Consider the following 14,756-nt stretch of genomic DNA (forward strand, 5'->3'; position numbering starts at 1 on the left):
ATTAATTAATCATTGGCTATTGGATGTCAAACATTTGGTAATTCTGACTCGTAGTCATCAGAGGAAAGGCACTACATTTGGCTAATGCACATTCCCACAGACAGGAAAGCACATACCACAGCCTTTGTCCAGTTGTCGTGCACTGGTTGAAAGGAGAAAAAACCCAGTCGGCTGAATGGATCCAGTGAGGTGGTTCAATCCTGCGACGCAAGCACCTCAAGCGAGCGTAATATATCTGTTGTATAAAGTTGTATAGCAGTTGTAAATGTGTTGTATAAATGTAATATATGTGTTGTATTTAATGGTAGTAACTGTGTGTATTTCCAGCTGACCAACTCGCTTCCCGGGTCAGACAGTCTGAGTGTGATAGTGAGTGCGCTGCTGGAGCACATCAGCAACCCCGACCACTCATACGCCACGATTCTGCCGTGTGTGAGGACGCTCGTCATGCTCACCGACCACGACTACGGCTTCTACCACATCTACAGGTGACACACTGCATTATATTTACACTTCATTGTATTTACACTTCATTATATAGCTGAAGCAGACCATCATATATCAGGCCTCAGAAAAATTGCAAGAATGATTGTTCGTTCGCACAAATTTAATTTTGCGTATCTTATTTTTTGTTTGTGCAAAATTCGGAGCACCATTTACTTGGATATATAATGAGTTACGTAAAAAGGAAATGGGATACCTGGATTTAATTCTGCATAACTGATACATGGGTCACAACAATTTTAACTTCTCAGAGGCCTGTATGTGCTGTACTATCAGTTGGAAAGGACATATTCTTCTTCTCCTCTTTCATAAGCTACTTGAGTAGTCTGGGGCCTAATTCACTAAACTCTCGCAACTTTGCGATGTCGCTGTGCAATGCTAAAAGACTTGCAGAGAGGATGCTTTGTTGTCTAGCAGAGCCTAAGAGACCTTTGTGAATGAGGCCCCTGGTCTGTAGGATGAAATGAACTGTCTTTTCCAGTTCTCCCCATCATCTTAAAGCTTAGTGTTTAGCTTGTTGGTAGGAATAGTGTAGTGGCAACAGGTTTCCTCTCTCACATTCTAGACCAAGTGTCATAACAACCTTTGATATGACACGGACAACCATGGTGTAAAATAGGTTGAGCTATTATTAGTCAGTCCTCTACGGGTCCAGCTGGAAGGGACTGTAGGTTTTGTTTTCCAGGCTGTTTTTGTTTTTTGTAATGCCTCAAGATATTGATCTGAAATTTTGTGTGTAGCTTTATCATGTTTTGTTGTAGATCACGGTTGACTTTCATGGCGATTTACCCATTTTTAACAGAGTTATGGCCCTTGATACAAACATTTGTATTGCTTTAGCAGTACTCTCAGAATTCTTGTTATTTTTATGAGGAACTATTTACTCATTTTTGACAGAGTTATGGCCCTTGATATGAACATCTGTATTGCTTTACGTTGCATAATACCAATTAATTTCCAGCTGGGTTGAAGTTCGAGGTGCACCGAACTTTTGATAGAGAAGTTAACACCACAAGTCCTGTGATTGGTTATAAATGTCTTTAATTTCCATAAACATAGTTAATGTTTCATGTATGTACTTCTGAAAGGTTAACTTTTTAAAGACCTTGATTTTTACTGTCCTTTTGGCATATTTATAGGGTGCTAAGTCATATTTTAGACAAATTTGTATTTTTAGGGAAATTTTTCTTTTACTCTGAAGAAAAACTTTACCAAAGCCATAATTAAAATTTTGGTCACTATTGTGCCTTCTGTTCTCATTTATACATAACAATAAGCTTGTTAAACATATCTTTAGGTCTCCAGATCAAATCTTTTTTTTTAAATAATCACTTAGTTTGCTCCCATGAAGTGTATTTTAAGTGTATACTAGATTTAGAACCAATTGTTCCAGATTTGATTATCTACCTTGGTGTAAGTTGATCATTTATTTTATTGTTAATGCTGTATTATCCAATGTTAATAGCTAAATAATATGCTGGATTATAGAATGTAGGAATACATCCAATATATATATTGTATTGATCTGGATTAGAAATAATGCAATAAAATAGATGTTCGGGTAATTATGTCATTTAAAAACAGGTTTTTTTAGTAATGAATCAAAAATAATGCGAAAGCTGCATGATAATTCCAGATATCACAAATATTTAAAACCTCCATATACAGTAGGGTATACATAAAATATAGTCAGGAATATTGGTGGCTGCCAATGGTTCTGATGGTCCATTTTGAAAATCTGCATAGCTGATGGATTTGAAATTCCCGCACATGGTAACTTGAAGATGCCCACACTCAGCATACAGGATTTCCCTCCAACAGTGATGTGCAGGACATTAAGTCATTACTTCATACAGATGCAGTCATGTTGATTTGAAATTCCCGCACATGGTAACTTGAAGATACCCACACTCAGCATACGGGATTTCCCTCCAACAGTGATGTGCAGGACATTAAGTCATTACTTCATACAGATGCAGTCATGTTGATTTGAAATTCCCGCACATGGTAACTTGAAGATACCCACACTCAGCATACAGGATTTCCCTCCAACAGTGATGTGCAGGACATTAAGTCATTACTTCATACAGATGCAGTCATGTTGATTTGAAATTCCCGCACATGGTAACTTGAAGATACCCACACTCAGCATACAGGATTTCCCTCCAACAGTGATGTGCAGGACATTAAGTCATTACTTCATACAGATGCAGTCATGTTGATTTGAAATTCCCGCACATGGTAACTTGAAGATACCCACACTCAGCATACAGGATTTCCATCCAACAGTGATGTGCAGGACATTAAGTCATTACTTCATACAGATGCAGTCATGTTGATTTGAAATTCCCGCACATGGTAACTTGAAGATACCCACACTCAGCATACAGGATTTCCATCCAACAGTGATGTGCAGGACATTAAGTCATTACTTCATACAGATGCAGTCATGTTGATTTGAAATTCCCGCACATGGTAACTTGAAGATACCCACACTCAGCATACAGGATTTCCCTCCAACAGTGATGTGCAGGACATTAAGTCATTACTTCATACAGATGCAGTCATGTTGATTTGAAATTCCCGCACATGGTAACTTGAAGATACCCACACTCAGCATACAGGATTTCCCTCCAACAGTGATGTGCAGGACATTAAGTCATTACTTCATACAGATGCAGTCATGTTGATTTGAAATTCCCGCACATGGTAACTTGAAGATACCCACACTCAGCATACAGGATTTCCCTCCAACAGTGATGTGCAGGACATTAAGTCATTACTTCATACAGATGCAGTCATGTTGATTTGAAATTCCCGCACATGGTAACTTGAAGATACCCACACTCAGCATACAGGATTTCCCTCCAACAGTGATGTGCAGGACATTAAGTCATTACTTCATACAGATGCAGTCATGTTGATTTGAAATTCCCGCACATGGTAACTTGAAGATACCCACACTCAGCATACAGGATTTCCCTCCAACAGTGATGTGCAGGACATTAAGTCATTACTTCATACAGATGCAGTCATGTTGATTTGAAATTCCCGCACATGGTAACTTGAAGATACCCACACTCAGCATACAGGATTTCCCTCCAACAGTGATGTGTAGGACATTAAGTCATTACTTCATACAGATGCAGTCATGTTGATTTGAAATTCCCGCACATGGTAACTTGAAGATACCCACACTCAGCATACAGGATTTCCCTCCAACAGTGATGTGCAGGACATTAAGTCATTACTTCATACAGATGCAGTCATGTTGATTTGAAATTCCCGCACATGGTAACTTGAAGATACCCACACTCAGCATACAGGATTTCCCTCCAACAGTGATGTGCAGGACATTAAGTCATTACTTCATACAGATGCAGTCATGTTGATTTGAAATTCCCGCACATGGTAACTTGAAGATGCCCACACTCAGCATACAGGATTTTCTTCCAACAGTGATGTGCAGGACATTAAGTCATTACTTCATACAGATGCAGTCATGTTGATTTGAAATTCCCGCACATGGTAACTTGAAGATGCCCACACTCAGCATACAGGATTTTCTTCCAACAGTGATGTGCAGGACATTAAGTCATTACTTCATACAGATGCAGTCATGTTGATTTGAAATTCCCGCACATGGTAACTTGAAGATGCCCACACTCAGCATACAGGATTTTCTTCCAACAGTGATGTGCAGGACATTAAGTCATTACTTCATACAGATGCAGTCATGTTGATTTTTCCTTCCTCAGACATTGTATTTTTTTATTACTGATATTTCTTTGATGTGCCTATTGAGGTCTTCATAATCTAGGGGTCAGTCCATGTGTTTCAATGGAATAAGTTTAAGGAGTTGGGTACTCTGAATATCCATGTTGTCTCTACATATATAGCTGAGCACACACACATCTGACATTTTTTTTTTTTTTTTTCCCAAATATGACATATTGCATTTGTACAAAACTGTACAAAATACATGTGCTTTGTGAGGTGTACATTAAATTAGGTTGCACTGTAGAAACAACAGTTTCAGTGAGGTTGTCAGTTTATGTCAGAAGACACCAGATCCTGGTTGTCATAAAAACAAATGATTCGCCACCTTTTGAAACATGTATGTTATCAGTATAGGTTGCACTATACTAATTAATTTTTGGCTGGGTCAAAGTTCGAGGTGCACCAAACTTTTGATAGAGAAGTAAACACCACAAGTCCTGTGATTGGTTATAAATGTGAGTGTGTTGGTTGTAAAAAAAAATAGTTTCATCTGGGCTAAAAATGTATGCAATTTTATTTGAGGTAGTACCTCCGTGTCAGGTAGCCTTGTGCTTGGAACATGTATGGGGTATCTGTAAAAAAAAGTACTCAAATTTTATGTGAAACTAGGGGTGTTGTAGAAACATCTGGTTATACTGAAAATGAACCATGAAAGGTACCATTTTCTGCAGTTAATACTTTGAGGTAGGGGTTGTAGTACTGATATTCATGGGTCATAGTTTGGTTGATATATTGCATATAGTGTTTTTAAACACAAACGTTAGCATGGTCACCTACGGGATTTTAATTGGTATAGTCCAACCTATAACAGTACTCTCAGAATTCTTGTACTGATTTTTGACAGAGTTATGGCCCTTGATACGAACATTTGTATTGCTTTAACAGTACTCTCAGAATTCTTGTTATTTTTATGAGGAACTATATCCTAGCTGCTACAACAAATAATAACACGATAGATGGTGGTGTGGTTCTTCAAACAACCGTTCATTTTCTCTTGTTTTCCAGTGGTCTGAAGAAGCACTCGAACGTCTTCACAAGTCTCCTGCTGCGGATCAACAACACATTCAGCAAGGACAGCTCCGACTGTCTGTCCACGCTCTCGACCAGCATCGAGTTTCTGCGGCTTCTCGTCGTTGTGGATACCTCTCTCGTCGACCTGTCCATCACGCGCTCACACTCGCTCACCACGCGACAGCTCGCCGAGGTGTTGTCGTGGCAACCTGAGATACAGCATCCACTGGACGACCTAGAGAAATTGTTAGAGGTCGGATGTTACTTCTGTTGATGATAATTCTGTTGTTGTTTGTGTTAATTGTTAATTAAGTTGATGGTGTATGTCTTGTTTTAGATTAATTGTAATTTAAATTGTTTGTAGACTTCGCAAAAGCATTTATGTCATGCAACCAGCTAAAACACATGATTATTGGGGGGGGGGGATGGGGGGAGATTTCAGAGTTTAGCATTATCAAAAAACTGTTCCTGTTCTAACTTACATTTTTAAGACCCAACAGTTTTCGTCTTTTTTGAAAGATAAATTATCACATTATTAAAGTATCCCCTTTTTTCTTTTTTTCTTCTTTTTTTTTTTAACATTTGATTCATTTGTTTGGTGTTTTTTCTGGATAATGGATCTAATATTTGCTTGAATTATTCTGTTTTTATATTTTTATCCCATTACTTGTCTGAATGTTTTATCCATTTGATATTTGGTCTCCAGGAATGTGCGAAGGAGGAAGAGTCGATAGAAACTATTGTACACAGTATTAACACCCTGATGAAGATGTTGAGAGACAACTGTACACAAGAGGATAAAAGTGAGATTATTGGTTTTAATTTTGTTACTTCATCAAACTCAAGTTGTTTTATATATGGTTCAAACAGGTTGCACAAAATAAAATTTGTACTTGTAATGTTTTTGACATAACCCATAAATAGTTTGACATAAATATTAACTTCGCAAATGCATGGAAATGCATACATTTTTAAAGTTTAAAATTTATTTATATGTAGGTATAGAAAGCATATGAAAACTGTATTTTTGGAAAAGTTGAAGATCGTTGATGAATGTTTTCCAGATTTATCCCGAATTTTTACATTTTAATGGAATGTACAGTGTTTCTGAGTTTTCCACTGACCAAAATTTCCGTATTGTCCGTCCAAAACGTACGATATGGTTTTGTGCTGATGCTTTACATACATTCTGAATAATGACCGCCATTTTTAACTATCATGCAACCCTAACCCTAGGGTAAAAGCTCAGTACCCGATTTTATTATTTCGTAAGCCATTTTCATCTCTGTTGTATATACTGTGAAATTAACTGATAACAATCGCTCTGCTACATAATTCCAGGAGAGTAGTTTATTGCTCACTATTGGTTATCCAACCACAAGCACTTGTTGTACATACATCCATATCATTCTACTTTGGTCTCGGTTACAAAACTACATTTTTCTTCTTCTTCTGCGTTCAATTTCTTTATGCTCCTTGAATTCAAATCATGAGTTTTACCGCGTCCGTGAACTCCACAGTCAGCAGCAGGTCGTCTCTTTCATCTCAAAGTTTTTCTCCTATTGTTCTGAGTTGTGGCCAGATGTTTTCTCTGACTGTACATTTTAAATCTCCAGATATTCCCGAAACGACTCTACCGAATCCGGAGCCGATCAGTGAACTGTTTAACCAGCGTGTGGTGTTTGTGATCACCGATGTGGAGCAGGACCGACTCAGCCCCACGTACTGGCTCGGCAATCCGGCCCTGGAGGAACCGGACCAGGACCCGGATCTGGTGTGTGTCAATCTGGAGGAGCTGTGTGTGCGCTACTTCCCGGACTTCACGCTTGAGTTCGAGCTCAAGAAAGACTGCAGTCTGATCGGAATTGATGTGGTGCGGCCGAGGAGACCGAAGGGGTAAAACTAATTTAATTGTGTTTTTTTTTTAAAGTTTCTAAACATGCATCTGCTAATGAGGAGAGCCGACAACATATAACATTAGGCTTCTTTGTCGAATCCATTTGTTAATCATCCATAAGAGTTGGGGTTTTGTGTTTTTTAACATTCTTATATAGTCTTGTTCCTGAATTTACTAGTATTTTAAAATTTACTTCTTTATGGCATAATTTTAAAATACACTCTATTTAATTTAACATGCTTTTGGTGGAATATTATTAAGCTTGACGTTGAAATTCCAAAATCTCTGCGTGATATATTATTGAGTTTTGTGTAGAATTTTCAAAATCTCTGTGTTGAATTTTATTTATTTCAGTGTCGACTTTTATTAAGTTCGGTTTTGTGTTTCAGAAGTTTTATATTTTATATGTGGTTTATTGACTGATTGTTTGAATGTTATTATTTCTGTGTTGTTAGAGACCGTCGGCGATCCCACGAGATGATCAACATTAACAGAGGCAGACGTGGTGGCAGACCGTTTGGTAAATACTTAATAATAATTATTCCACTTGTCTTGAGTCTTTTTATTCTCTAACCACAGGTAGATTTATTCATCCAATTTCTTTTTGTATACTGCTAAAATCATTATTGTAATTTGTATACTGTTTATATATGATTTTAGCAAAATAGCACTATCCATCAGACTTAAGCTATGTCTCCATGTGCGCGTATGCATATGTGCGAAAGTGTGCATACGCCTACGCATATGCATAATGATTGTCTCCATGTGTGCATAGGAGAATGCGTAAACTTTTTTGATGTGACGTCACAACGTGTAAATTGAGGAAGTGGCCACCGAAATGTGAGTATGGGAAAATCTCTAGCCCTTCTGGACAAAGAAGAGGATGACGACATGTTACTGGCACTGACAATTGCCACAACTTTAAGAAAGAGGGGAAGAAAAAAGCACCGGTGGTGGGTTCATCCTATCTGTCAAAAAAGGAAGGAATATGGTGCATACCATCATCTTGTGACTGAATTGTTACTAGATGAAACGTGTTTCCACCACTGTATTGTATATGTAAATATTGTGTCTCATCATTTCCAACAGCTGTTCAAGGCTTTTTTCTGACACTTTAATGGTTTTCATGTTGAAAATATTGAAATCACGAAAAGATGCACACAGTGTTAGCTTCAAATTTAGCGGGCAATTCATTGATGATGTAATTTTATTGGAATTTACGTGTCCGTACTGCATGAGCGTAGAGAAAAATTTGCTACATGTACCGATTCTGTGCGTACGTTTTTTTACGCAGACGCTCACGCATACACATGGAGACACCACAATTTAAATACATAGAAGCGGATTTTTAGATATGCACACGTGCACATGGAGACATAGCTTTATAGTCCGTCACATCCTACAAATTTTTTTGTAAATAATTTCAGTTTGCTTTGATGTCAGAAAAAAATAAAAGTGTTTTGGAAATAACACAAAAATACTATTTTTATGTGCAATCTAGAAAACAATTGACTCAGAAATAAATAACTTGGAGTAAATTCCATAGTATGAAAAAATGCGTTCCCCGTGGGACGGACTATAGGTATAATCACACTTGCTCCTCATCACTCTCCTGAGATTCATTCAAAGAATAATTTTTAGCTCTCCTTAGCATGTTATTTCTTTTCAACATTACCTGTCCTCAAGGATGCACTTGTTTGAGGACAGGTAATGTATCCATAAAAGAGAAAACACCTCAAGTTTTCTCCATTGCTTTTCAACATTACCTGTCCTCAAACAAGTGTATTCTTGAGGACAGGTAATGTATCCATAAAAGAGAAAACACCTCAAGTTTTCTCCAATTTTTTTCACTGTGAGGTTTGATATGTTATAAATATTTGACAATTAAAATTGCTTTTTTATAGACTGAGATGAAGAAATACGGGACTGCTTGTTATTAGAGAACCAATGTAAAGCACTGGTAGTGAGGAAGAAAAAAACAATGATGATGATATAATGTTTTGGTTTTTTTTTTTCTCTAGTTGCACCAATGCGTGGTCGTGGTTTGATGAATCAGAATCGGTCTGATCCATTCCGGTCACGACCCCCCAACACGAGTCGCCCCCCGTCCATGCACGTTGACGACTTCATCAAGATGGAAAAGAACCGGTCCCACAGTCCGTCACCACAGGGTCAGCACATCCAGGGAGGACCACCGCGCAGAATGGACAAGGTTGTTCTTCATTTCAAGTTATTTTCAGGCTTACATCGAATTAAGATTTAAGAGCGCTACACTGGGCTATTATGAGTTGTATTAATAGTTAATTGTTACAGTTTAATAAGAAAGAAGTTTGTATAGTGGCCATACATCTCACTCTGGGCGTGAACAGTTTAAAGGAAACAAATCCAATATCTACTAGCCTTAAAACTGATGGTTTACCCACTACACCACCCATTCTGGTATGTACACGGTAATTATGTTCATTAATTAATTATATAATGTTTTTAAAGCAAATACACCAAAAGAATATGGTCTCTTTCAAACAAGGCTTCTATTGGCTTTAACAGAATGTGTCAAGATTTACATAATTGTTTGTTTTTTCATACTTTAACCAATATATTTTATTTTACTATCTTTAAGGTTGTGTTTTCTTCAATTTCACTCATGAAATTGGTTCTAACACAGAATATTTGTTTTATTTTATTTGTGTATTTGTTAGGATTCCTCCCCATACCGTGGGCGAGGACGAGGAGGATTCCCGTTCAGTGACAGAGGAAGAGGCGGCTTCTCGGGACGAGCGAAGTTCTTCACCCCACCTCCCAACTACGGCCACCCAGAGCACAGTGAGTTCGCCGGTAGTTATTGTAGTTTTTACCTTTACATGTTTATAGTGACGCAATCATTGGTTCATTCATACCTTTCTTTGACACCCAATACTTTTTGTGCTGGGGTGTTATTAAATATTTATTCTTTCATTCATTCATCTTTTCTTTTTAGTCCTGCTTTTACAAAGTAGAAAGGTGAGATATACCTAGAGGTATTATTTTCTTGATGGCAGCGGCAATGACGTTAGCTTTTGCTTTAAAATTCTGCATTAAAGCTTCACATTGAGATCAGTTTCTCACAAACTATAAGTTCTAAGTCTATGAAACTTGGTTTGTAGTTGCATCTATGGATGTTCATCACAGTGCACTGAAAATGTTTATGGTAGGGAAGACATTTGATGCTGCAGAATTATTGTTCTTTATTTGTGTTTGTGCTTGTTTTCAGTTAGTGTTGAAAATGATGTTCTAGGAACATATCTCAGTGGCCCAGGTTTACAGTAGCTAATCTATGACAAATGAAAAATGCATTATATTGCAGTTTAACATTCAGAAATGGGTTTTCTGTATAAATAAAGTATTATGATGATACGGTCATTCTATGTAGTTGATTGTTACGATTGTTCTGTGTGTGTTTTTCCAGTGCAACGTGGTGGAATGGGTTCCTATCGTGGAGACAGAGGCAAGTTCAGTCCTCGAGGATTTTACAGAGGAGGGTAAGATAAGATTACGAAGAATTTTGAACATCCAACTGACTTAAGATACCAACAAAATAAAGTGTTGTTTTTCATATTTTATTATGACCCTAGTTATTAGGTACTGTAAAATATGTTTGGCTATTACAGGCGTTTTTTTACCATTAATTTGTACATTATTTACAGCCTGTTATTTAAATCTTTACTTTAAATCTTTATTTAACCTTTTCTTTAAATTAGAGTCAACAGCTTTTAAGGGCTATGTCCACTGAGCTGGTTATTAATTCCATTCCTACCTATCAACATTTCCCCCAAAAAATAATAATTCAGGGAAAATATATTAGCTATATTATTAGTCTTACATTTACAGAATAAAAAGGTGAGATGGTGGCAGCAGGGGCTGTGACAATGTCAACTTTTGCATTAAAGTTTATTGTCAAAGTTTTGTAATTAGATCAGTTTCTCACAATCTCTTAAATTCTAGGTCATTGAAACTTCGTTTATAGTTGCATCTCTGGATGTTCCATCTTAGTGCACTGAAAATGTTTATGGTGAAATTCTTATAATAAAATGGGTAAAGTTGTCATATCCATATACCTTACTTAGTCAAATGTTTTCTGCTCTTCATAAATGTCTTGAAAGTTAATGGTGGGTTTGACTGGGTAGGTATTATAGGTATAGAACATACATTAAAATGTTAAGTCATACTGTTTCTCCTAATCATACTAGTTTGATGAGTGTATGATTTTTGTGTTTCAGCTATGAATCGCGACCCAGTATGGGTGAGAGGGGCGGTGGCCGAGATGCCAGATTCTCTCCACGTGGGCGCGGCTACTGGAACAGAGACAACAAGGATGACGCAAAGTACGTACATCTCTCTCTCTCTCTCTCTCTCTCTCTCTCTCTCTCTCTCTCTCTCTGTGCTGCTGTTTTTCTGTCTCTCTCTCTCTCTCTCTCTCCCTGTATCCCTTTCTCTCTCTCCCTGTATCCCTTTTTATATGTGCTCAAATATACAGGGTAATATCTTTTCGATCTCTGCACAGTGTGCAGATTGCTTCTGCAGCCACTGATTGGCTGGCTTAAAAATCACAATGTTTGGTTGCTTGCTTGCCATGGCCGGAACTTCACTTTCATTCATATAATGTTTCCATTCATGAGTCAGATTACACATATGTTATACGATCTACAAAGATTTACAAAAACAAATGGACTCATTTGTTTCGTAAACATGAAATGGTATATTTTCATAAGCAGCGGCTTTAGTAATATATAAAAATAATTATTTTCAAATGCAAATACAGTTGTATTATTTTGTACTGTAAACATTTGGCTGTAAAAATAACGCCGGTATGCTATGATGTCACTTACATTACGTCATGTAATGCGCTTAAGATTATATGATGTAATGGCTGATGGCTTTGTTGTAGACTGCAGAGGAATTTTTACTTTAAAAATCAGTTAAAATTGACAATGGGTAATAAAGAGAATAACTAACTCGCTACGAGGAGTTACGAATTATCTGTCCCTCGCCAAAGACTCGGGTTTACAACATTCATTCACCCCTACCTCCTTCCCTCTCCCTCCCTCCCTCCCTCTATCTCTCTTTCTCTTCCTCTCTCTCCTCTCTCTCTCTCTCTCTCTCTCTTCTCTCTCTCTCTCTTACTCACAATTAGTGCCAGTGCTGGGATTTGAACCCAGCACCTACCAGCATTAAATCTGATTCCTAAAAGAGACATTTCTGACCTTATAGTCAACCAGTCTGAGCAGGGAGTCTTTCTCCTCCTCCCTCCCCCCCCCCCCCCCCCCCCCCTTAATTTTATTTTTAAGAAGGTTCTATTAAATGAAAACATTTTATACTGTGAGGAAAGTTCCTTTGAACAGTGAACCAGCGAGACGTGTTGTATGGTTATAATGTGTTGCAGTGACGTACAACTCAATGGGCTTTACACATTGTTCTTCAAGTGGCCACATCCTGCTCGACAGGATGATACACTTGAGGATGATACTTGAGGATGATACTGGCTTGTTTCTCATTCAGACTTTCTCTTCTTGTGATGCACATTATGAAGTAGCTCAGTGGTAGCGTGCTGGGTTGTAGGATCGATTTCTCTCTATGGACCCGAGGTGTTTTTCCCCATTCTCACCAGTTTTCAACTAATGGTACATTTATAGTATGAAAGTGTGGATAAAAGATCTCTTGCTGCTTATTCAGTAAATGTAGCATGTGTGGTGGAAGTGATCACATGTTGAAATAATTATATGTTAGACACCAAATAACTTAATTAAAATGTGCTGAGATGTTAAAAAAAAAAAGGTTTTTAATGCAGACTTTTTTTTACCAGTTAACATATTCTTAATTTTTGTTATTGAATTTGGTTTCTTCTTTTTATTTCACAGTCGATTTCCAGTGACAACATTTCAAGGTAGAAGAGAATTTGGAGGGAGACATGTGCGGTCCTTTACAAAATAGAACAGTGAATGTGCCAGTCATAACGATTGTGACAGATATCGTAATATGTGACCGTTCAGTGCAACAAGATCTCATAAACTGATGGATTAAGATTAAATGATCAAAATGTTTGATTGACTCACTGAAATGTATTATTTAAGACATTTTGAAGATGTTTTTGTTATGGGATTTGGATGTTTGTTTAGCTCTAAGTTTTAATTGAATCATGAACTTGAATGTTTTATTTTTTTCTTTGATGGTGCATGTGAATGGAAAAATACAATTTGTGAGTATGAAGAATATTGTTCTTGAAAAAGAAAAAAAGAAAAAAAAGAAAACATGACTGACATTTATATTTAGGTCTGTAGGGGACTAAAAATTATTCCATTATAAAGTTTACTGATTTCTCTTGAAAGCTGTCACGGCTTGAACAAAAATAATATTCTCAACATTGTGTTTATTGGTGGATTTATTCTGGAGATGAAGTGGATGATGCAGAGAATTTCATCGGAATTTTCTGGTGCCTAAATAAATTGATCTATATAATTTATAAAAAATGCCTTATACTATCGTCTACATTCTATAGGAAAGTAGAATGTGACCAATATGTCAAATTGTTGGACGCAAGCTAACATGTTGAATGAAGAATTAAAATTTTCTTATGGAAGTGGGTCATCTACATTCTATAGGAAAGTAGAATATGACCAATATGTCAAATTGTTGGACACAAGCTAACATGTTGAATGAAGAATTGAAATTTTCTTATGGAAGTGGGTCATCTACATTCTATAGGAAAGTAGAATATGACCAATATGTCAAATTGTTGGACACAAGCTAACATGTTGAATGAAGAATTAAAATTTTCTTATGGAAGTGGGTCATCTACATTCTATAGGAAAGTAGGTGACCAATATGTCAAATTGTTGGACACAAGCTAACATGTTGAATGAAGAATTAAAATTTTCTTATGGAAGTGGGTCATAATTCAGTGGTAAAAGTGCTTGCCTGAGGTGTGGATGGTCATAGGATTGTTCACCCTTTGTGGAACTGTTTCTACTCCAACTCTTTGACTGGCAAATCAGAAGCTATGGTATGCACTTTCCTGTCTTTAGGAAAGTAAATAGACAGATTAATGGCCATCTTCACCAGAGTAGAGTTGGCCCCATACTTATGTGACACTTTAAAGTGTTAGACTTGAAGATGCCGAATGGGGTGGGACGTAGCCAGGTGGTAAGCAGTCGGTCCTGGATCGATTCCTGTCAGTTAACACATTGGGCTATTTCTTGTTCCACCCAGTGCACTACAACTGATATATCAAAGGCCATGGTATGTGCTATCCTGTCTGGAATGGTGCATATAAAAGATCCCTTCTACTAATGAAAAAACTAGGTTTCCTCTAAAACTATGTCAAAATTACCAAATATTGACATCTAATAGCCGATGATTAATAAATCAATCTGCTCTAGTTGTAAAACAAAACCTTTCATGAGAACGCCTACAAATTACATGTATATGACGTCATTCAAGTTTTATAAACCCAGGCCTGGTAACAACATGATACAGTATCGCAGTACGAGGTTCACAATGCAATGCTTTTTCTTTTTTTCTGCATTTTTTA

General features: G+C 37.2%; 1 protein-coding gene across 2 annotated transcripts in view; it reads left to right on the plus strand.

Moving 5' to 3' along the window:
• Positions 1–14,015, plus strand: part of LOC121388143 (protein virilizer homolog) — a 66,718-nt gene extending 52,703 nt beyond the window's left edge. The window contains exons 32-41 of one of the 2 annotated variants that reach the window (XM_041519379.1): positions 328–488; positions 5,290–5,548; positions 6,002–6,098; positions 6,912–7,191; positions 7,648–7,712; positions 9,214–9,404; positions 9,892–10,027; positions 10,638–10,710; positions 11,449–11,553; positions 13,087–14,015. In XM_041519379.1, the coding sequence (XP_041375313.1) occupies positions 328–488; positions 5,290–5,548; positions 6,002–6,098; positions 6,912–7,191; positions 7,648–7,712; positions 9,214–9,404; positions 9,892–10,027; positions 10,638–10,710; positions 11,449–11,553; positions 13,087–13,159 (1,440 nt within the window). In that variant the 3' untranslated portion in view covers positions 13,160–14,015. The remainder of the gene's footprint in view (positions 1–327; positions 489–5,289; positions 5,549–6,001; positions 6,099–6,911; positions 7,192–7,647; positions 7,713–9,213; positions 9,405–9,891; positions 10,028–10,637; positions 10,711–11,448; positions 11,554–13,086) is intronic. The other variant, XM_041519380.1, reaches the window with a different exon arrangement.
• The last annotated feature ends 741 nt before the right edge of the window (positions 14,016–14,756 follow it).

Source organism: Gigantopelta aegis, chromosome 14, assembly GCF_016097555.1.
Source record: "Gigantopelta aegis isolate Gae_Host chromosome 14, Gae_host_genome, whole genome shotgun sequence".
Lineage (NCBI taxonomy): Eukaryota > Metazoa > Mollusca > Gastropoda > Neomphalida > Peltospiridae > Gigantopelta > Gigantopelta aegis.